Consider the following 23,925-nt stretch of genomic DNA (forward strand, 5'->3'; position numbering starts at 1 on the left):
TTTGCTGCTGTGCCCATTGACAGAACGGTACACAATCCTGGAAATCATTCTCTTGCAATTCTTGATGCATCTGTACATAGTAAGGATGGAACCAGTGATGTGTAAGAATATGATGTACACTGGTTTTAGGAGTGCCAGTCTTGTGTTCAAGCCGTTGTGTGCTCACATGTGGATTCATGGCAAAGGAAGCAAGAACAATAAATTTGGCAGCTTTGTCTGTGTGAATGCTATGACGATTCCATTGTCGTAGGTTGAAACTTCTATTTCCTGAAGCATTGCAACAAGAAGAGAAAACATCTGTCAGGAAGGTGGGTTCTTGTCAGGATATCGCTCTCTGTACAGTTCCGCTGCCTGCGTAGCATTTTGCCTACCTTCAACAACAGCAATAAAATAAATGTTATGTTGATGCAGTTTGCAGGAAGGACAGCCTTTACTGTATGCCTACTCTACACAACAGTATTTAAAAGGAGTAAACTATTGTACTAAATGTACCCCTACAAAAGAAAACAGTATTGCAATTACTGTTCTGCTAACTTACATTCCCTGGGTGACGGAATGATGGGTGTGCATTCTACTTATGTTTACATTTGTTTTCTGTTAACATCAGCACATGGATTTTTTTCCATTACTCAGAGTACCTGCACTAAGCACTGGGAGTGTCAACATCAGTATTGTGTTATAACGATGTTTTTCAATGAACGGTACACTGTGATACATTTTTGAGTAGGTCTTTAGGAGAGGAAATGAATTATGGCAAAAATATATTAGATGTAGCGGCAACGAATAGACCTGACCTTTTTGAGTATGTCCACATTAAAACTGGTACTATCAACCATGACACAGTTATACCAACAATAATTATCAAAGTAAAAAGGGCAACTACAAGAAGTCAAAAGGGTTACACATTCAGTAAACTAGAGGAAGTAATGTCAGATCAAAGGAGGATTTTGATTTATCAGATCAAACGAGGGAGAACTTGAAACATTAGCTCTGGGACATTAACATATAGGTGAGCTGTAGATACTGTCCAGACACTTGCATTGACACGGGCATCAAAATTGACAGAAGGAAAACAAAAATGGTGGTGCTGAACTCAATTTTCAGCTCCCCCAGGGGGCTCACCACTCTTTGGTGGGTTCGTGCTTGGTTGCCTTGGGACCACAGCTTTTGCAGCATTTTTTCCCTTTCGTTCTGCTTGTCTGTCCTCTTGCTATTCTTTTTCCCCTCCCTTGGGGAACATGTCTTGGTGTTATTGGGAATATTCTGAATTCTGTCAGTGATGTATGAACAGTCCCTCCTTTGCTGTTATTCACTCCCTTTTCCTTTCTTTATTTCTCTTCTTCTCTCATTCCTCTGCTTTGGCGTTTGAGGATCCTCTTTTTTTCTTCTTCCTCTCTGTGCGCTACTGAAGGCCGGCCCACACATCTGACGCTTAAGTTGACTGGGTAACGCATAATTCCCAGCCCCGGGTTGACAGATAGGGTTCACACATACCCCCTGGTACAAACCAGACCCAGGGATAGGTGATTACCTGAGCTGTAACCTTCCCAAATTGCTGATGGGTCCCTTTCTCAGGTGTTTGGGAGGTGTGACCTGAGACATGAACAATCACCTAAGGCTGATGCTCCCCCTTGTGAAGGCAGCCCCCAGTTGAAAGGAGTGTGCCCTCGGAGACGCTGACAATCAAAGGGGATTTCCTTGTGATTAGTCAATCATCTTCCCACTCAACTTCTACAAAACGTAAACGTAATTATGCTAATGATTCAAAGACCCTTCCCGCTGCACCCCGGTTCATCGTGGTCTCACGTTTGGAAGACGGTCAGTCCTTCACTATGGTAAATCCATTTATTATTCAGAAGGCTGTTGATGCAATTGCTGGCCATGTGAAATCCTGCTCTGGTTTACGGAATAAATCCTACTCTTGTTTACGGAATGGCACTCTGCTTGTGATTCTCGAGCACAACTATCACTTGCTGCGTCTCTTCCCCATGGTTACCCTGTTCGTGTCAAGGCCCATAGAACTTTGAATTCTTCCTGTGGTGTAATTTACACCAGGCTACTCGACAGTCTAACCGAGGCCGAAATCTAATCTTACCTCTCTGATCAGGGTGTCATTGCTATCCATTGTGTACTGAAAAAGGTTGATTTCTCCTTAGTGCTGAGCTGCACTCTCTTTCTCACCTTTGATAGAGAGGTGCTTCCATCCAAGCTCAAAGCAGGATATGAAACATTCCGAACCTGATGTGCTGTTACCAGTGTTATCGTTTCAACCACACTAGAACAGCTTGTCGACACCCAGCCAAATGTGTGACCTTGGTAGGGATGCGCACGAGGGCGATTGTCCAGCTCCTTCTCCCCACTGTATCAACTGCAATGGCAGCCACGCCGCCTCCTCTCGGGATTGTCCCATGTATCTTGATGAGTGGGCTGTTCAAAAGATCCGGGTAAAGGAAATGATGTCTTACCCAGTCGCTTCCAAGTTACTGGCTAGTCCCAAAACCTGTGTTTTCTTGTCTGGTATCTATAGTTCTGTTCTTGTTACCCCTTGCTTCATGAAGGACATGGCCACGCAAACATCTGAGCCCAAATTCATTTCTGTGGTTGTGAAATTTCCCATTGTCAAGGCAACATCGTCACCCCCCTGCCCTGCTGTGCAAAAAGTCATCAAACTCCCACCTCAAGGGGTGAAGCCACCAGCTACACAAGCAGTAGGCCGGAAAGGACAGAAAGAGTACTCCCATGAAGACTTCCTCTGTCCTTCCAGCCAAACAACACCTGAGTCTTCCTTTAACTGGAAGAGCTTGAAGAAGTCCACAAAAGGCAAATGGTCTTCCCCTTCGCCAACTCAAAGGTCCTCATCGATCGTGTCACCATGTGGTACCCTAGACTGGCTGCCCTCTGTATCCCCAGTGCAGACCCCCCAACAGTCTTTCAATGTTGGACTCCACTGACCGACCAACCAAACAAGCACGCCAATGCTTCTGTGGACCCCATGGAGCAGGATACTCCTGCTTCTGTGGCCTGTAGTAGTGACTCTACACTGGCCCAGCTCTCACTCGGTGGCCACTGAATTGGCAGCCCTACATCTCTTCCTCCTCAGGACTGTTCTCCAATGGAATGTTCACAGCCTTCAGTCCCACAATCCCCTTGTACTCTGCCTTCGGAAAATGAAATTGTGCCCTCACGACTGCTTTGAGCTTTCACATTACTTACCGATTCCTTTTTGACCTTCCCCTTGAGGTCGGCATTCCATCTCATAGGGGTGTCATGCTGCTCATACAGGATGACATCCATAATCAACCTATCTCCCTGACCACCCATCTTTAAGCTGTTGCTGTTCACCTTTTCCTTCCTTCCCTGCCTGACTTTTTCCCTCTGTACCCTTTATGTCCCTTGGTCACTCGATGTCACCAGGACAGACTTCCTTCAGCTTATTGTGCAGCTACTTCCCCCATTTTTGCTACTCGGTGACGTTAATGCGCATCATCCCCTTTGGGGTTCTCCCAGGATCTGTCATAGAGGTGCCCTCTTGGCTGACCTTCTTAACCAATTTAACCTCTTCAACCTCTTCTGCCTTAACACGGGAGCACCCACTTTCCTTTTCGACTCTTCGCACACCTATTCCCCTTTGGACCTATCCTTTTGCACTGCCCAGCTTGCCAATCGTCTTGAGTGGTCTGTTCTTTCTGAGACCTACTTGAACAACCATTTCCCGTGTGCTTTGCTGACTCCTGCACCATCCGCGTGCACTCCCAAATGGCAGCTTACTTAGGCTGAATGGCAGCTTTACTCCTCCCTGGTGACCTTCGAAGAACAAGATTTCCCTTGTTGTGATGACCAGGTGAACTATCTCACCAACATTATCCTTACTGCTACAGAACATTCCATTCCTCGCACTTCCTCTTTAACGCATCATGTTCCTGTCCCTGGTGGTCTGAGGCATGCCGTAATGCAATTCGCACATGGAGACGTGCTTTCCATGGTTTTAACTATCGTCCTATGATGGCAAACTGCATTCATTGTAAACAGATACTTGCAAAATGTTGTCGCATTCTTTGGGGAAGCAAACGAGCTAGCTGGCTGTTATTCACTAGTTCTTTTAACAGTTCCACCCCTTCCTCTGTCGTACAGGCCAACCTCAGGTGGTTTTCTGGGATCAATATCCATTCCCCCATTTCCGGCCTCAAAGCAGCAGCCGTTATTATCAGCTGTCTCCAACACCTTGGACCAATATTTTGTGGAAGTTTCGAGCTCTTCCCACTATCACCCTGCTTCCCTCCATTGGAAACAAGTGAAGTAGGCTCGGGAAATACCCTTTTCTTCTCCGATTCGTGAGTGCTACAATGCCACCTTTACTATGAGGGAGCTCAATCATGCTCTTGGTTCATCCCAATCCTCCGCCCCAGGACCAGACACCATCCACGTTCAGATTTTGCAGCACTACTCTCTTTCGGGCAAGCACTTTCTGCTTAACAGGTACAATGGCATCTGGGCAGTGGGCACATTTCATGGACGTTGGCGTGAAGCCAGCGTCATGTCCGTACCTCAGCTTGGCAAGGACAAAAACCTTCCTTTTAGATACTGTCCTCCATCTCTCTTGCCAGCAGTGTTTGCAGGGTGATGGAACATATGATTCATGCCCAGCTGGTATGGTGGCTCTAGTCTCTCAATTTACTGACGAATGCACAGTGTGGATTTCGAGCACGGCATTCTGCATTCGACCATCTCGTTACTTTGTCCACTTGTGTCATGAATGGTATTCTGCAGAAATCCCAGACTGTGGCCATGTTTTTCAATTTGGAGAAAGCCTACGACACATGCTAGAGAACTGGTATCCTCTGTACTCTTTACACTTGGGGCTTCCATGGCCGCTAGTCTTGTTTCCTCCAGGCATTTTTAAAAGATAGAGTTTTCAGGGTGCATATGGGTGTGCCCTGTTGGACACCTTTATCCAGGAAAACGGTGTGGCTCAGGGTTCTGTCCTGAGTGTTGTCCTCTTTGTTGTCGCCACTGACCATATCATGGCCTGTGTCCCACCAGGCATCTCTGGCTTCCTTTTTTGGTGATTTTGCCATTTATTTCAGTTCTCCACTTATCTGTCTCACTTAGTGGCATCTTCTGTGATGTCTCGATCATCTTTACTACTAGAGCATTGCCAATGGCTTTCACTTTTCCACTGACAAAACAGTCTATGAAATTCTGGGGTGCCGATCGAACCACCCTCTTCCATTTTTACCAGTCCCTTGTCTGTTCAAAATCCAACTACGGATGCTTTATTTGTGTGTCTGCATGCCCATCCCTCTTACGCCGTCTCAACACTATCCACCATCTTGGCATCCATTTGGCCACAGGTGCCTTTTACACCAGCCCGGTTGAGAGTCTGTGTGCTGAAGCTGCTGAGCTATCACTATCCTACCGTTGTGACTTTCTCCTCAGCAGGTATGCATGCCGTTTGTCTGCCATGCGTGGCCACCCATTGTATGCTTCCTTTTTTGATGATTCGTTTGATTGTGAATATGGGGGCTCGTCCTTCTTTTCTGTTACCTCCTGAAGTCCACTTTCAACATTTGCTACAGTGGCTTAACTTAACACTACGTGCACCTTTCCCGGTGGGTGTGAGCCCTTCACCATCTTGTCTTCGGTAAATGGCCCATGTTAACTTTGGCCGTCATTCGCTACCTAATGACACTACTCCAGCCTCAGTCTATCACCTTCAGTTTCATGACCCCTGCATGGAACTTCGTGATAGTACCTTTGTATTGACTGATGGCTCTCAGACTGACTGTGGGGTCGGGTGTACCATTGTCATTGGCGCCTTTGTCTTTCAATATTAGCTCCGACACACTCCTCAGTATTTACAGCCAAGCTTTTCACCTTGTATCATGCCATGGATTACATCCAGCAACATAGGCTTTTCAATTGTGTCCTCTTTTCAGACTAACTCAGTGCCCCTAAAAGTCTTTGTGTGCTGTAAAATGCCCATTCGTTAGTGCAGCAGGTCCAGGAAAACTGTCAACTGCTCACTCTTGGTGAAGCCAGTATGATGTTTCTGTTTGTTCCTGGTCATGTCGGTATGCTAGGAAATGAGTCTGCTGACACTGCTGCCAAAGCTGCAGTCCTAGTACCTCAGCCTGTGATGATCTCTGTGTTGCTGTCTGTGAGTAGATGGTGTCCCTTTGGCATCACCAATGGTCGTCCCTTCACAGGAATAAGCTCCAGTTTATTAAGCCTCTCCCAGTGGCTTGGATGACCTCCTCTAAGATCTTCCGCTGGGAGGAGGTTATTTTAACTGAACTGTGTATTGGTCACTGCCTTTTTAGCTATCATCATTTGGTAAGTTGTGCTACCCCACCACTTTACCCATGTTGTAACTGTCTGCCACTTCCTGACGGAATGTCCATTGTTTAACCTTTTATGTTCCCATTTGAGTTTGTAGTCTGAGTTATCAGCCGTTGTAGCAAATGTTGCGCAGGCTGTTGACCACATTTTACTTTTTATCTGCCAAACCAGTATGGCGAAGGCCATTTAATTATTCGTTTTTGACGTCTTTGTCTGTATGGTGTCTTTTTTAACCCTTTTTCCACATGCCTGTTTTTAGCTGTCTTCTATTATGTCATTTGGGACTGATGTATAATCGTTTTTTAACACCTCTCTGTCTTCATGTTCTATAGTTTTGACTTGGACACGTATGACCCCAGTTGTTTTTGCACCCTAAAGCACAACAAAACCAAACCAATCAATTCTCAAGTTTCCCTTCACAAAGGAAGATGCAGGAGTACTATACCAGTTCAATTACTTCCCTATTTCATTGAGATTTGTGTGTTTTAGATTCTTCTAACATATTCTGAACTTACATGTGATGAGGTATCTCAAATAGAAAGACCCCATGTGTTCCAACCAATGTTGTCTCGCACCAGTTGAGGTGAAAAGAGAACACAGTCCACATAATCAATGTAGAACAGTTTTATTGAAAAGAATATAAACCAGAATGGTGTTCTGTTAGAGAAAACCTCAGTACTACAATGGGTTATGAAAGTTTATGTTCAACACAGGATTTATACAGGTCTGAATTTAGGATGAAGGCCACAACGATGAAACATTCAAGGCTTAATATTCACTCAGAAGTAAAACAAAATAATGTTGTGAAGGTTGATGGCCAGTAACAAGTTCCTGGTTGTCCCCTAAGCAGTAGCCAAGTCCTGGGGAGGGTAAAGGGCGGATACTGGCAGTTCCATTGATAAGTGGTGGCTGGGGCAGCAATGGAGAAGGTTCCAATCAAGACTCTGATTGAAGGACTGTAGATTCAGTCACTGCCTGGCCCAGAGCTCGAGAGAAGGAGGCCACATAGGGATACTGGGTGAACCATTTGTGACTCTGTGGCCCACATGAGCAAATAGGTCCATGGGGCCAGTGCCCTCTACAAGCGCTGATGCTACCACTCGCTGGTCTAGCCAGCATATGTGATTGAAGTTCTGTCTTCGTCTGGTGTAACTCCTCCTGGGTTTGGCTTCTTGCATGCCACAGGTGTAAGAGAGGTCATACATTTGTGGGATGAATGGCCCATACATCACACATTGATTCCAAAAACATAGCTAAAGTGACACTTATTACCCCATTTATGTGGTATCCTGGAAACCATGGATTAATGCAGTCAGCTTGATCAGTAAGCTGTGACTACCATAAAACATTTGTCTCAGTACCATATCAAAAGAGTAGTCATTTTGGGGGCAGAAAACAAAAATTGTGACTGGTTTAAAGATTTATTGATATGAAGGATGCAGCATATTTCCTTTGATGGCGAATCTTCAAAAGAAGTAAAAATAATGTCATGAATGTCCCATGTTTTTGTACTGGAACCCTTTCTGTTTAATGCACTGACAGACAGTATTGGTGGTATCCTCAGTCTTTTTACAGGTGATGCATTATCTATAATTATGTATGATCTGGAAAAAAACTCTTCAAAGTACACTCAGATATTCTTAATATTTCAAAGTGATACCAAGATTAAATGTAAATGTAAATGTAGTGTGACTAGAGCCTCTGTCGGGTAGACCGTTTGCCAGATGTAAGTCTTTTGATTTAACACCGCCGACTTGTGCATCGATGGAGGTGAAATGATGATGATTAGGACAACACAACACACAGTCCCTGAGTGGAGAAAATCTGTGATCTAGCCGGGAATCGAACCCGGGCCCTTAGGATTGACATTCTGTTGCGCTGACCCCTCAGCTACTGGGGGTGGACATACCAAGATATAAACAGTGGTTTGAAGTTCAGAAAAATAAAGTTGTCCGCTTCACGAAATGCAAACATGTAGTTTCCTGTGACTACAGACTGCAATATTCTCAATTACAATTGGTGTGCTGTTACAAATGCTTGATTTAACAATTTGCAGGGATGTGAAATGGAACGATCACATAAACTCAGTCATAAATAAAACAGGTTGCAGACTTTGTTTCATTGGTAGGATACTGGGAAAATGGAGTCCATCTACAGAGGAGATGGTTTACATTATCCCAATTCAAAGGTTACTCTACTGGGTGTAGAACCCATATGCAGTTGGTCTAACTGAAGATATTGAATTCTTACAACAAAGGACAATGCAAAAGGTGACAGGATTCTTCAACTTGCAGAAGAGTACCAAGAAGTACTGAAAAACTTGAGTTAGCAGGCATTTGATTTTTTTTGTTCCTTCCCATCAGTCTTCTGACTGGTTTGATGCGATGCGGTCCACCACAAATTACTCTCTTGTGATAAATTTTTTCATCTCAGAATAGCACTTACAACCTTCGTCCTCAATTATTTGTTGGATGTATTCCAATCTCTCTCATCTATGGTTTTTGCCCTCTACAGCTCCCTCTAGTACCATGGAAGTCATTCCCTCATGTTTTAACAGATGTCCTATCATCCTGTCCCTTCTCCTTATCAGTGTTTTCCACATGTTCCTTCCCTCTCCAATTCTGCGCAGAACCTCCTCATTCCTTACCTTATCAGTCCACCTAATTTTCAACATTTGTCTGTAGCACCACATTTCAAATGCTTCGATTCTCTTCTGTTCCGGTTTTCCCCCAGTCCATGTTTCACTACCATACAATGTTGTACACCAGACATACATTCTCAGAAATTTCTTCCTCAAATTCAGACCAATATTTGATATTGGTAGACTTCTCTCGGCCAGGAATGCCCTTTTTGTCATTGCTAGTCTTCTTCTGATGTTCTCCTTGCTCCGTCCATCATGGATAATTTTACTGCCTAGGTATCAGAATTCCTTAACTTCATCTACTTCGTGACCATCAATCCTGATGTTTTCTCGCTGTTCTCATTTCTAGTACCTTTGTATTTCTTCGATTTACTCTCAGTACATACTCTGTATTCATTAGATTGTTCATTCCATTCAGCAGATCATATAATTCATATTAACTTTCACTCAAGATACCAATGTCATCGGTGAATCATATTGTTGATAGATATCCTTTCACCTTCATTGCAATTCCACTCCTGAACCTTTCTTTTATTTCCATGATTGCTCCCTCAATGTACAGATGGAACAGTAAGGTCAAAAGGCTACATGCTTGCTCTTACACTCTTTTTTAATATGAGCACTTTGTTCTTGGTCATCAACTCTTATTATTCCCTCTTGGCTGTTGTACATATTGTATATGACCCGTCTCTACCTATAGCTTATCCCTACTTTTTTCAGAATTTCGAACATCTTGCACCATTTTACATTGTTGAACAATTTTTCCCGTCAACAAATACTATGAACGTGTCTTTAGCCTTGCTTTCATTATTAACTACAATGTCAGAATTGACTGTCTCATGCCTTTACCTTTCCTCAAGCCAAACTGATCGTCATCAAGCACATCCTGAATTTTCTTTTCCATTCTTCTGTACATTATTCTTGTTAGCAACTTAGATGGGTGATCTGTTATGCTGACTGTGTGATAATTCTCGCACTTGTCAGCTCTTGCCGTCTTCGGAATTGTGTGGATGATGCTTTTCCGAAAGTCAGATGGTATGTCGCCAGACTCATACATTCTACACACCAATGTGAATAGTCATTTTGTTGCTACTTCCCCAACAATTTTGGAAATTCTGATGCAATGTTATCTATCCCTTCTGCCTTATTTGATATTAAGTCCTCCAAAGCTCTTTAAAATTCTGATTCTCTTCTAAATCCACTACAGTTTCTTCTTCTATCCCACCAGACAAATTATCTCCCTCGTAGAGGCTCTCAATGTATTCTTTTCACATATCAGCCCTGTCCTCTGCATTTAACAGTGAAATTCCCATTGCAGTCTTAATGTTACCACCCTTAATTTTAATGTCACAGAAGGTTTTTTGACTTTCTTGTATGCCGAGTCTGTCCTTCTGACAATCATTTCTTCTTGGATGTCTTCACATTTTTCTTAAAGCCATTTAGTTGTAGCTTCCCTGCACTTCCTATTTATTTCATTCGTCAGTGATTTGTGCTTCTCTATTCCCGAGTTACCTGGAACATTTTTGTACTTCCTCCTTTCACTGATCACTTGAAGTATTTCTTATGTTACCCATAGTTTTGCCCTTCTTAGAGATGTCCATTCCTTTTCAACTGTACTGCCTACTGAGCTACACTCCTGGAAATTGAAATAAGAACACCGTGAATTCATTGTCCCAGGAAGGGGAAACTTTATTGACACATTCCTGGGGTCAGATACATCACATGATCACACTGACAGAACCACAGGCACATAGACACAGGCAACAGAGCATGCACAATGTCGGCACTAGTACAGTGTATATCCACCTTTCGCAGCAATGCAGGCTGCTATTCTCCCATGGAGACGTTCGTAGAGATGCTGGATGTAGTCCTGTGGAACGGCTTGCCATGCCATTTCCACCTGGCACCTCAGTTGGACCAGCGTTCGTGCTGGACGTGCAGACCGCGTGAGACGCTTCATCCAGTCCCAAACATGCTCAATGGGGGACAGATCCAGAGATCTTGCTGGCCAGGGTAGTTGACTTACACCTTCTAGAGCACGTTGGGTGGCACGGGATACATGCGGACGTGCATTGTCCTGTTGGAACAGCAAGTTCCCTTGCCGGTCTAGGAATGGTAGAACGATGGGTTTGATGACAGTTTGGATGTACCGTGCACTATTCAGTGTCCCCTTGACGATCACCAGAGGTGTACGGCCAGTGTAGGAGATCGCTCCCCATACCATGATGCCGGGTGTTGGCCCTGTGTGCCTCGGTCGTATGTAGTCCTGATTGTGGCGGTCACCTGCACGGCACCAAACACACATACGACCATCATTGGCACCAAGGCAGAAGCGAATCATCGCTGAAGATGACACATCTCCATTCGTCCCTCCATTCACGCCTGTCGCGACACCACTGGAGGCGGGCTGCACGATGTTGGGGCGTGAGCGGAAGACGGCCTAACGGTGAGCGGGACCGTAGCCCAGCTTCATGGAGACGGTTGCGAATGGTCCTCGCCGATACCCCAGGAGCAACAGTGTCCCTAATTTGCTGGGAAGTGGCGGTGCGGTCCCCTACGGCACTACGTAGGATCCTACAGTCTTGGCGTGCATCTGTGCATCGCTGCGGTCCGGTCCCAGGTCGACGGGCACGTGCACCTTCCGCCGACCACTAGCGACAACATCGATGTACTGTGGAGACCTCACGCCCCACGTGTTGAGCAATTCGGCGGTACGTCCACCCGGCCTCCCGCATGTCCACTATACGCCCTCACTCAAAGTCCGTCAACTGCACATACGGTTCAAGTCCAGGCTGTCGCGGCATGCTACCAGTGTTAAAGACTTCGATGGAGCTCCGTATGCCACGGCAAACTGGCTGACACTGACGGCGGCGGTGCACAAATACTGCGCAGCTAGCGCCATTCGACGGCCAACACCGCGGTTCCTGGTGAGTCCGCTGTGCCGTGCGTGTGATCATTGCTTGTACAGCCCTCTCGTAGTGTCCGGAGCAAGTATGGTGGGTCTGACACACCGGTGTCAATGTGTTCTTCTTTCTATTTCCAGGAGTGTATTTCTTATTGCTGTATCTATAGCCTTAGAGAACTTCAAGCGTATCTCATCATTCGTTAGGAGTTCCGTATCCCACTTCTTTGCGTATTGATTCTTCCTGACTAATGTCTTAAACTTCAACCTCCTCTTCAACACTACTATATTGTGATCTGAGTCTATACCTGCTCCTGGGTACACCTTACAATCCAGTATCTGATTTCAGAATCTCTGTCTGACCATGATGTAATCTAACTAAAATCTTCCTGTATCACCTGGCCTTTTCCAAGTATACCTCCTCCTCTTGTGATTCTTGAACAGTGTATTCGCTATTACTAGTCGAAACTTATTACCACACTCAATTAGTCTTTCTCCTCTCTCATTCCTTGTCCGAAGCCCATATTCTCCTGTAACCTTTTCTTCTGCTCCTTCCCCTTCAACTGCATTCCAGCCGCCCAAGACTATTAGATTTTCATCCCCCTTTACATATTGCATTACCCTTTCAATATCCTCTTAACACTTTCTCCATCTCTTCATCTTCCGCTTGTGATGTCGGCATGTATACCTGAACTATCATTGTCGGTGTTGGTTTGCTGTCTATTCTGATAAGAATAACCCTGTCACTGAACTGTTCGCAGCAACACTCTCTCTGTCCTACATTCCTATTCATAACGAATCCTACTCTTGTGATACCAATTTCTGCTGCTGTTATTATCCTATACTCGCCTGACCAGAAGTCCTTGTCTTCTTTCCACTTCACTTCACTGACCCCTACTATATCTAGATAGAGCCTTTGCATTTCCCTTTTCAGATTTTCTAGTTTCCCTACCACATTCAAGCTTCTGACATTCCACACCCCGACTCATAGAACGTTATCCTTTCGTTGATTATTCAATCTTTTTCTCATGGTAACCTCCCACTTGGCAGTCCTCCCAGAGATCCGAATGGGGGACTACTCCGGAATCTTTTTCCAATGGAGAGATCCTCATGACATTTCTTCAGTTACAAGCCACATGTCATGCGGATACATGTTACGTGTCTTTAATGCAGTGATTTCCATTGCCTTCTGCATCCTCATGCTGTTGATCATTGCTGATTATTCCGCCTTTGGGGGCAGTTTTCCGCCCCTAGGACAAGAGTGCCCTGACCCTGTGTTCACTCATCCTCCCTCTATGACAAGGCTGTTGGCAGAATGAGGGTGACTTCTTATGCTGGAAGTCTTGGGGCACCAGTGCTGATTATTAATCAAAATTTAAGCAGCTGCCGGATTTGAATCGGAGACTGAAGACATTTTGATTATGAATCAAAGATGCTACCCCTAGACCAAGGGTATATTTGAAGATAAATGTCAACTATCACACAAAAGTCTACTTACAAAGTTCCAGGAACCAATACAAAGTGAACAATCCACAAAAATACCAAAACTGACTGTATGTAACTCCCACAGAAACTACAATGTTAGAATAGTTACAACAAGCACATAAGCAATCATTCTTCTCTCACTATGTATGAATTGAAAAAGAAAGAGACCCTAAAACGAGATACTGCGGCAAATATTCTTAGGTGTGCACTTCACAGTGACTTGCGTAAAGTGGATAAAGATGTAAAAGTGCAAACTAGATGAGCTAATTCTGTGTTTAAGCCACAAGGCTCATTTTCAGCAAGAGATAATCCAAATAACCACCAAATATTCAGATTTAGATTTCCCATTGTTTTCATTCTTTACTTGAGGTAAATGCTGTCTTCCACCAAATCCTTACCCATCTCATGCTAATGTTCTGTGTTGCTGTAGCAACATAATGTCTCAAACATGTAATTTGTGTTTTACTTTACATCTGCACCTACATCTATGCTCCACAAGCTATACTGTCATGTATGGCGGAGGCTACTTTGTGTACAACTATCACTTCCCCCCTTTACTCTTTTAGTTGTGAATGATTCACAGGAAAAACAGTTGTTGGTAAGCTTCCATGTGAGCTTGAATATTTCTTATTTTATCTTCATGGTCTTTTTGTAGATATTTTTTTTTTCGTGGATACATGTAGGAGAAAACAAAATATTTGTTGACACTTTAGGAAATGTACACTTTCAAAAATTTAACAGTATACTACACTGTGATGTAGAATGCCTCTCATGCATTGTGTGCGACTTTAGTTGGTTGATTATGTCCATAATGCTTTCGTGCTTACTGACTGTACCTGTAACAAAACAAGCTGCTTTTCTTGAGATCTTCTCTGTTTGCTCTACAATCCTGTCTGGTATAGATTCCTCACTGATGAGCACTATTCAAGTATTTAAGGTTTTGCAAGCTACATCCTTTATTGGTGGACTAAATTTTCTGTGGACTCTTCCAGTGAATCTATCTGGCATCTGCCTTTATTGTGATTAGTTTTCTGTGGTTGTTCCACTTTAAATCACGCTGTACACATACTCTTAAATATTTTATGGAAGTAACTGCTTCCACTGATAGTCCTGCAATTGTGCAGTTATACAATAATTTGTCCTCCTGTCTATGTATATGCAGTGTATTACATTTGTTTATGTTGAGAGTCAAGTGCCACTATTGCACCATACACTGGTCCTCAGAAGGTCTTCCTGCATTTTGCTACAGTTTTCTGCATTGAGATTTCTATATATACAACAGCATCATCTGTGAAAAGCCTCATAGAACTTACAGCATTGTCTACTGTGTCATTTATGTGTATTATGAAAAGAAATGGCCCATAACACTCTCTTGTGGTATGGCCAAAGTTACTTTTATGTTTGAAGACTTCTCTCCATTGAAAATGACATGCTGTGTTCTGTTTGTTAGAAACTCTTCAATCAAATTACACTGTTGGTTGCTCATATTTTGATTATTAGGTGGCAGTGTGGAACTGTATTGGACACCTTACTGAAGTTAAGGAACAAGGCATCTGTCTAGGCACCTGTATCTACTGCTTTCAGGATCTTATGGGTGGAGACAGTGAGCTGGAATTCACACGATTGTTGTTTTCAGAACCAATGTTGATACCTACAGAGATTTTCGTTCTCCAGAAATATCATAAAGCGCAAGCATGAAACATATTCTAAAATTCTACAACAGATTGGACCCAGAGTTCTGTGCATGATTTTGACAACTCTCCTTGAAAATGGGAGTAATCTGTTCTTTCTTCCAATCATCAGGAACATCTCACTCCTTCAGAGACCTATGATAGATTGTTGCTACAAGAGGAGCAACTTCTTTCACCTACTGAATGTAAAATCATACTGGTATCCTGTCAGGTTCAGCAGACTATCCCCTGTTGAGTGATTTAAGTTGTTTTTGATCTCATAGTAACTTATTTTAACACTAGAGTGCAATCTTTCTCTGTGAAATAATTTTGAAAAAAATGTTTTCATTATTTTTAACTCTTGTATCATCCTCCATTTCAATGCTATTATGGTCACAAAGTGTCTGGACAGACTACTTCCATCCTTTTACTGATTAAATGTAACACCAAAACTTCTTGGGATTTTCTGTTAAGTTAGTAAACAGTATTTCACTTCCAGAATCATTAAACCCTTCATGAATTGCTATCCTTAAGATAATCTCAACTGTGTTAATATTTCATTGATGTGAGGCTTTGAGCATTTGTAAATATGTGGTGAAGCTCTCTTTGCTTTTGTAGCAGCTTTCTAATGTGACATTTGAACCCAGTGGGCCTTTTTCATCCCTCACAACTTTGGTCAGCACTTCCATGTGTATATTACAGTGCTCTTGAACTGTGTGTGTTGATAATCAGCATTGTTAGTGTTGGATCTCTCAGATAAGCTGAACTCTGTTTCTTGCCAATCTTACTAAACAAAGTTTTCCAACCTTTCTTGGTATTCCTATTTTATTTTCAGATTCTTTCACATTCAAACCTATCTTCCAATGTGGTGCCTGCCAGTGCCTCTCTCCCAACTTCAGAACTCCACAGAAACTCTCCTGCATACTTAGCCACAGAGATTAGAACAGAAATCGAGGCATAATTTAAGATACATTTCAAAGCTTTTATATAGCAATAAATATATTTTGTCTTCCAGACTCCTTTGATGCTATCCTGTACACCTAGAAGCATTACAATCCAAGGAGAAATGATATTTCAGAGAATGATGTCGAAAATGGCTTAGCTTATTCTATATAGATATTTTTAAACAGCTGCATATGACTGCAGTTTGTCACTTAGTGGCTGGCCGTAGTTATGTTCCTACATGTAACATATTTTTATGTATTTTTTTCTTTCTTATTTTATCTATGCAGGAGGAAGATCATACAAAGAATGAAGGGAACTTGCCAAATAATAAAACAGAAAGCCTGAAGAACCAAGACAGCTCTGTTAATAAGCGGCCAGTTCAGAAGGTTCCACCATCCAGGAATGGAGCAACAGTGACATTTCAGGATAATCGTGTTGGGCAGGGAGGAACTGTGTTAAATGGTACATGGAGTGATTATGGAGGAAAAAGTGTTGTGCAAGATACACAGGACACTTATTACATAAAACCAAACTCTCCCATCAAGACTTCAACCAGTATCACCCAAGTTCCTTCTTCAGCATCACCAGGTAGTCCTAGGTTGGTTACTACATCTTTAGGGTATGTCGGCAACATAGTTCCTGTTTCTACAAACCATCATAACAGATCAGCACCGACAGGAAATGGCAGTGGAAGCCCCAGGTCACCAAAAATAGGTACAAGTCGGACAGTCCCGTGGAACAGAGATGTGGCACCAGAGAAACTCAGTTTTACTATGAGGCGGGAATTTGACAAGGCTCGTGAAGAGGCAGAGCTCATTGACCAGCTGAGGAGTGTAAGTATCTTGTAGATCAAACTCATTTTGGTTTCCTCATGAAATTAAAAACAGTTCTACAATTATTGCACAACAAAGCATGGATTTGTTGTGACAAATGGTGTGGTAATTTCATTGTAATATTATTCAGGGAAGCTGCAATTGTAAAAAAAATTGTATTGTTGTAAATTAGTAATTTTAAATTAAGTATTTTTAGGAGAAAGTGTGTTACTTCTTTGGGAACTTAAACTCTGTGATAAATGAGGAAAAAATAATAGTACTGGTTTTAATAGTGGCCAATGACAAAAAATGGTTATGTAGAAGTATAATCAGTGTATTCCCCCTTTTCTGTGTTCCTTACAAGCATACCCAAAGGATTTTCATTATAAAAAATGTCTGCTGAACATATTGCCGCCTGTTAGGAGGTGGCGTCTTAACAATTTGTGCAGAAGCAGTGCTGCTTTAGGTAGTGATAAAATGTTATGTGGAACAGTTTTAATGACACAGAAAGACTTTTACTCATAAAGGATGACCAATTTTGACCCAGTGTCATTCATCTTCAAACCGTACTCGATGATGTGTGAAGACAATGGTACAGAGCAAGAACTGTGGATACCATCAACTGATGTCGACTCTGTTTGGAATGAAGATGGTCCACAATGGTCAAAACTGGTCACCACTCAGCTCTTCCAGTCAGCACTCCACCAGTTTGATGACATTCCTTAACATGTGACTATTGCTTCCTTGCTGTAATTTGCCATAACTGCACCCTGCATAGTTATACAATCCAAGTAACCCATTCTACACTTCAAAAACTAATTAATTTTTTTGACAGCCATGTCAGTGTAGCTTTTGTCAACTGGGAAAGCTTTATTTGTATCCCACAATAGATACGCTAGACATGCTGTATCACTTAAATGTGTGTCATTCCATGAATGAATTCATTGCTCTCTGCTTGGCATCAGATTGTGCGTGTTCCACAAGTCTTGGATGAAATTTTCCTTTTTGGATCATTTCTGTATTTCATTGTTATTTGTATGTTCTCATTATGAACTATTTGCGTAGTATGGTAATACACTGCATTATTGCTTATTTGGGTGTTCATGGATTTTTTGGTCACTCAGTATTTACTAAAATTTAGATAAAAGAAGCTCTGTTAGTAAAATTGGTGCTAGTATTGTTCTTAAGAAAGGAGCGGAGATAGCTGAAGTAGAAGGAAAAAAAGGTAAATATATCAAAGCATTGTAAAGGCTGGGCTGAAGGAGTTCTTAGGTCACAAAAGGATGTAATAGTCATCTTTGAATGTAAAAATATTAGTACTTGTGCACTGAAGCACACCACAGTAGTTGCCAACATATAAAAATCAATGACAGTGCTGTTAACTATAGATAAAACATTTTATCATAGATATTTTTGTGAAGTGTTATGTATCACTCTTTACACAACAGCCCTTATTTTGCACCTTGTTTCACTAAAGATTCAGAGAAAATATAAGAAAAAATAAATAACAGAATCTTGAGTGGAAACAGCAAATAGAAACTGTATTAGGAGATTTGAACATTTAATAAATTAAGTAAAAATATAATTATGCTTGGAATAAGTAGTTTCAGAAGGGTATCCTCTAAAAATGATTATTTTCATATTACTTAACAGTTTGTCTTATTTTAAACATAATTTCAGAATAAGTTACATCATTTGACCTAATAATTGGGAAGTTTATTTGGAGTATTAGTAGGTTTTTATGTGTGTAATATTCTTTGTGCCCTCTCTTCCATCCTCCTCTGAGAGAGACCCAATGAGACTTTGCTCCTTACTTCTATGTTTCTGAATGAAAAATGAGCATGAGCACTAGGGTTTAAAAATGGAAATCTATATTAAAACCAGGTTAATGTTAAACACATTGTGTTGCAAGATTTAATAGTTGTAATGCAATATACCAAGCTAATTTTTTTGATTTATCTCATGAATGTTTACTGATTAATGACTATTGCAATAGTCTTTCTTTACTTTGATTAGAATGTGCATAAAAGTTTGAAAATTTTGTTACCTATCATGTAAATCTACTTGCATAGTTGAAACAGTTCTCTACTTGAGAAATGAACACATTATTACACAACTACAAGTAAAGCAGTGGATATTTTGTCACACTGTAGAGATTATATAACTGTGAGAAGTTTTCTAATTTTTGGCAGTGTTAGAGGATACAGTAGTAAAAAACAAAGATGCTGTAATTTACCAAACGAGAAAGCGCTGGTAGATAGACACAATAAAAAACAGAGACACACACACACACACACACACACACACACACACACACACACACACACACACAAAAATTTCAAGCTTTCGCAACCCGCAACCCAAAGTTGATTCATCAGGAAAGAGGGAAGGAGAGGGAAAGACGAAAGGATGTGGGTTTTAAGAGAGATGGTAAGGAGTCATTCCAATCCCGGGAGCAGAAAGACTTACCTTAGGGGGGGGAAAGGACAGGTATACACACACACACACACACACACACACACACACATTGGCATTTACATATGTCTGCCTGTGTCTGTATATGTGCGGATAGATAGATAGTGTGTGTGTGTGTGTGTGTGTGTGTGTGTGTGTGTGTGTGTGTACCTGTCCTTTTTTCCCCATAAGGTAAGTCTTTCCACTCCCGGGATTGGAATGACTCCTTACCATCTCCCTTAAAACCCACATCCTTTCGTCTTTCCCTCTCCTTCCCTCTTTCCTGATGAAGCAACCCTGGGTTGCGAAAGCTTGAAATTTGTGTGTGTGTTTTTTATTGTCTAACTACCAGCGCTTTCTCGTTTGGTAAGTTACAGCATCTTTGTTTTTTATATATATTTTTCCCACGTGGAATGTTTCCCTCTGTTATATTCATAGGATACAGTAGTAAGATATATATGCTATGTTAGATTCCTGCTAATGACAAGTTCGTTCGTATTCTACAGAGACAGTGCTTTGTAGACTACTATTGTTAGATAGCTACATGAAAAGCGCACTTTTCTGTATTCTTGTTGATACTGATTTTAATTTTGTCATCATCTTAATTATTAAAAAAAATTATTATAAATTGAGACTGTCCTTGTATAACAAATATTTAGAGAAATCACAAGCAAAAGTAAATTACAGACTGCCTTAAGTAAATAAAGTAGCTTTATTATGTGTTCATGCTTCTCAGTGACGAAAATGTGATAATTTGAGAAACTAATACTTCTACTTTGTAATGGGAATATCTGTGTCATAATTTAAATTTATGAAAATTTCAGCATATCGAGACGAGACTTAAAATGTCACTTCCAGAAGACATGGCTTCTGCACTGTCAGATGGTGTGGTGCTGTGTCATTTAGCAAACCATGTCAGGCCCCGATCTGTTGCCAGTATTCATGTGCCTTCTCCTGCTGTGGTGAGTTTCTTGTATGATTCCTGTTTAAAATATTCAGTTGAAGTGTAAATGTAGGATCATTCAATAAGTCTACATCTACATACTCTACTGTACAATGCATGACAGAGAGTACTCTGAACTATTGCCAGTTATTCTGTTTCCTGTTGCACTTTTAAATGAAGCAAGGGATGAGTAACAGCCTGTATGCCTCTTTTTGTCTTCTAATCATTACATGAAATGAATTTTATAATCATAACATGAAATGAATTTTAGGAGCAGTAGAATCCTTCTGCAGGTGTTACTGGATTGACTGATAACAAATCTAGCAGCATGCATCTGAATTGCTTCAATGTCTGCCTTTGATCTGACATAGCAGAGATGACAAACACTTGAGCAGTATTCAAAAATGGGATGCACAAGCATTCTTTATGTCCTCTCCTTTACAAGTGTGCTACACATTCCCATAACTCTCACAATAAACCGTATTTGGCTGTCATCTGCTGCTACAGCTGCACTTAGGTACTCTCTCCATATCAAGTTGTTTTGCAGTATTACACCTTGATTTTTAATCAATGTCATAGTGAATAAAGCAGCATGCAGTTAATGCTGCATTAAAGCATTGCAGGGATGTTTAGCCTACCATCTGCATTAACTTACTTTTAAATTAAATGAATGAGACTCAATTAGATGGTGGAAGCAAAAAAAAAAAGAAGTCACATTTCAAATACATTTGTAGTATCTGGGAAAATATTTCTTACTGAAGTCAGAGGTGGCTTGAAACTACACATTAACAGTTTTGTTTGGGGACATATGTTTACTTGAATGTTTTACTTCTATTATCATACATTTTCACTCACATCAGTTTTTATTATTAACTTGCTGAGTGGGTAGTTCGTATGTGTTCGGCTCTTCAACAGTGCCTCCTGGCATGATGGTGCTGTATACTTTTCTCACACATCAAAGTTTTCCTTCCTGTTTTCATTTTTGAATTTAAACTGATACTGGGTGGGAATGAGTAAAATATATTGCAGGAGTTAATGAAAATTTGTTTTTTGATATTACAAGTTGTTTCAGTGTGAAACATTTTAAAGCAAGGTGCTGCACATCATAAAACTTCTCATTGTGAAGCCCTTTTTTCATGCACACAACACACCTCCTTGTTGATCTTTTTTCCGTAGTGGGTAGCAGAAGGTCTGGAAAATGCCTGACTGTCAAGCTTGTTGCTTTTAGTATTCTAGATGGGTGTCCTATTGTTGTCCCTTATTGTGATGAAGATTTGGCCAACTAATCATTCTACTTTGTTCACCACTACACTTCTTGTATAGAACATATGCATTAGAAGCATGCAATGTCCAACAAAAAGTGGGAAAGCTTCTGATAATATTTTTTCAACTTGCTCCTGGCCATCTGGTAGCTGTGCAACTGAGAATCATACCTATTCGTACCTCCAGTATTTTTCTTGTAATCAACTTCCTTCTTCAAGTTTACACTTAAAAATGTATCATCACGGAAGATGCTGACTACAACATGTCTTTTGTCCTTCCATTTCGTTACCATCTGCTTGTACGTTATGTACTTTCCTTTCTTCAGTTTTTCCTTTCTTATAAAGTTGAGGAACCCCTATCTGCCTTGCCACATTGTTCCACCAATGTCGGTGTCATTGCTGGTTAGTTTGTCCACCAAATCTGGACTGGTGTACCAGTTGATAAGATAAATGCAGTGACCTTTCCCAAATAGATCATGTGCAAGCTCCAAAACAATCTGAGAGGCTATTGCTCCTCCTGGTTAGTGGCTATCATAATTAGTGCCCTTTCCAGTGTGAACAATAAGTCCCATACATACATGGAGCTGCTATCACAAAGTTCATAAAAATATGATGCCTAATTGGCTGTGCTTTGGTGGTGCCTCCGCCCAAGCTGTCCTTTTCAGAGCAACAATGATTTGTCAGTGATGATATTTCTTTTTGCACGTATACTTATCTGAACTTATGCCACAGGTGCTCCATAATTGGCTGAATTTTGAACAGTTTTCTGCTGATTGTGCCTAGGGGATTATATGAGGTATTGTCAGCGAAATTTCAGTAAAAGATGAAACTGTTCTCACTCGTCAGTTTCCTGAAGAAAAGTATGTCAATTGATTCTCCCTTAGAAAAGTACGTCTTCTGTTCTGGTTTTGTGAAGAATTCCTTGAATTAAGGGCATTTCAATAATAGTTTTTACCTCATCCCTAGTAGTATCCTGCCAGCTGCAGACTCTGGAGTGTGCATATAAATTCGTCTGTTCAGCTATTATTTTGCACAAATCATCAAACAAAACACACAAAAACTCATCATATCATATTGTTTGAGTGACATAACTGTATCACTACTACCACTGAACAAATATTGATCAACAAACTACACTGGCATGCAAAAATGCCTTAGGTACTATCTGCTGCAGTAGATATTTCTGAATTGAAGTCACTTTCACTAGCCTCAGCATCTGTGTCTTGAAAACTTTCAGAATTATCACTGAAATTATGGTCACTTTCTAAAAGTGGTTGCTGTGTCTCTGAATCTGCCATTGCAAAAGATCACTCACTAATGTGGTGATAAGCACAGGTCAAAAAGGTGCACTTTTGTGGCTGGTTCACTGGACGCATACTGTCGATGCATGCTGAGTGGAAAATGTTGTAACCAGCCCAAAACATGCTGTATTGCCTGAAGAGAGTCACTGTATAATGGACAGAGCTCAACTAATATCATGGTTTTCAATGGCAGGCTGATAACTCATCATTCCCATTAGCTAATAGCCACAGAATGCAGCAGACGGATATATCTGTCCGACCCACTGTAAGTCAACAGAATATGGATGGATATATCTGTGATGCCCACTTAAAGGGTTAATGACGATACACCCTATATGTTAGGAAGCGTCTACTCTGAAAGAGGCCACTGATTCCTCACATCAACATCAGCTGCATATGCTGGCAAAAACTTGTGTAATATGGACATTACATTACTTCTTCATATAATTTGATGTACAGCCACAGGGCTCAACTACTATTAACATGTATGAATTATCTTCTACTTTATTTTTTTGGATATCTCGGCATTTTAGTTTCTATCTGTCTGCTGGCTACATGTTACATTTTTGTGTCACAGTACAAAAATCCTTATTGAGGGAAACAAAACATAAACATATCTAAAGGATGTTCAATTATAAACTTTAAATAATAAATACTTTCATATAGGCTGCATAATACATGTTTCACCTTACTTGCATTGCCCCACAGGGTTAGGCCTTAGGACAATATTGAATGAAAATGGGTAAAGTATGCTGACATTCACATCTGCATGGCAACACACTGAAAGAGATTTCCAAGTGCAAAGGAGGCATAAGTGAGGTTTTTGATTTTCTTATCCACGTGGTGATGCCACCTCAGTTTGTTATCCCATCTGAGTGCCTGATCTATTCTCATATAATATTGTATTCCATCCTGTAATTTCCATCAATGAATAATGTTAGTCAAGCAACAGAAGTAACTTATTAAGGACAAAGTCATTTATCTCAAAAGCTCATCAAGAGTTCAGTGATTGATTTCCATGTTTTATAGAAACTATTTGAAGGTTCCCTTTAATAATCAAATTTGTATTTCTTGTTCTAGGAGCATAGATTTATCAGACTATTTAAAGCTTCAGCAGTTAGACTTTATTTAAGATATTGATGAAATGACCATCATGTAAATTGTTACTCAA

General features: G+C 41.1%; 1 protein-coding gene across 2 annotated transcripts in view; it reads left to right on the plus strand.

Moving 5' to 3' along the window:
- LOC126336327 (leucine-rich repeat and calponin homology domain-containing protein) overlaps window positions 1-23,925 on the plus strand; it is a 725,442-nt gene that overhangs the window by 661,738 nt on the left and 39,779 nt on the right. For both annotated transcript variants that reach the window (XM_049999889.1, XM_049999890.1), the window contains exons 10-11: window positions 16,270-16,815; window positions 20,073-20,210. In XM_049999889.1, coding sequence (XP_049855846.1) covers window positions 16,270-16,815; window positions 20,073-20,210 — 684 coding nt within the window. The remainder of the gene's footprint in view (window positions 1-16,269; window positions 16,816-20,072; window positions 20,211-23,925) is intronic.

The sequence above is a fragment of the Schistocerca gregaria genome, chromosome 2 (assembly GCF_023897955.1).
Source record: "Schistocerca gregaria isolate iqSchGreg1 chromosome 2, iqSchGreg1.2, whole genome shotgun sequence".
In the NCBI taxonomy this organism is placed as follows: Eukaryota; Metazoa; Arthropoda; class Insecta; order Orthoptera; family Acrididae; genus Schistocerca; species Schistocerca gregaria.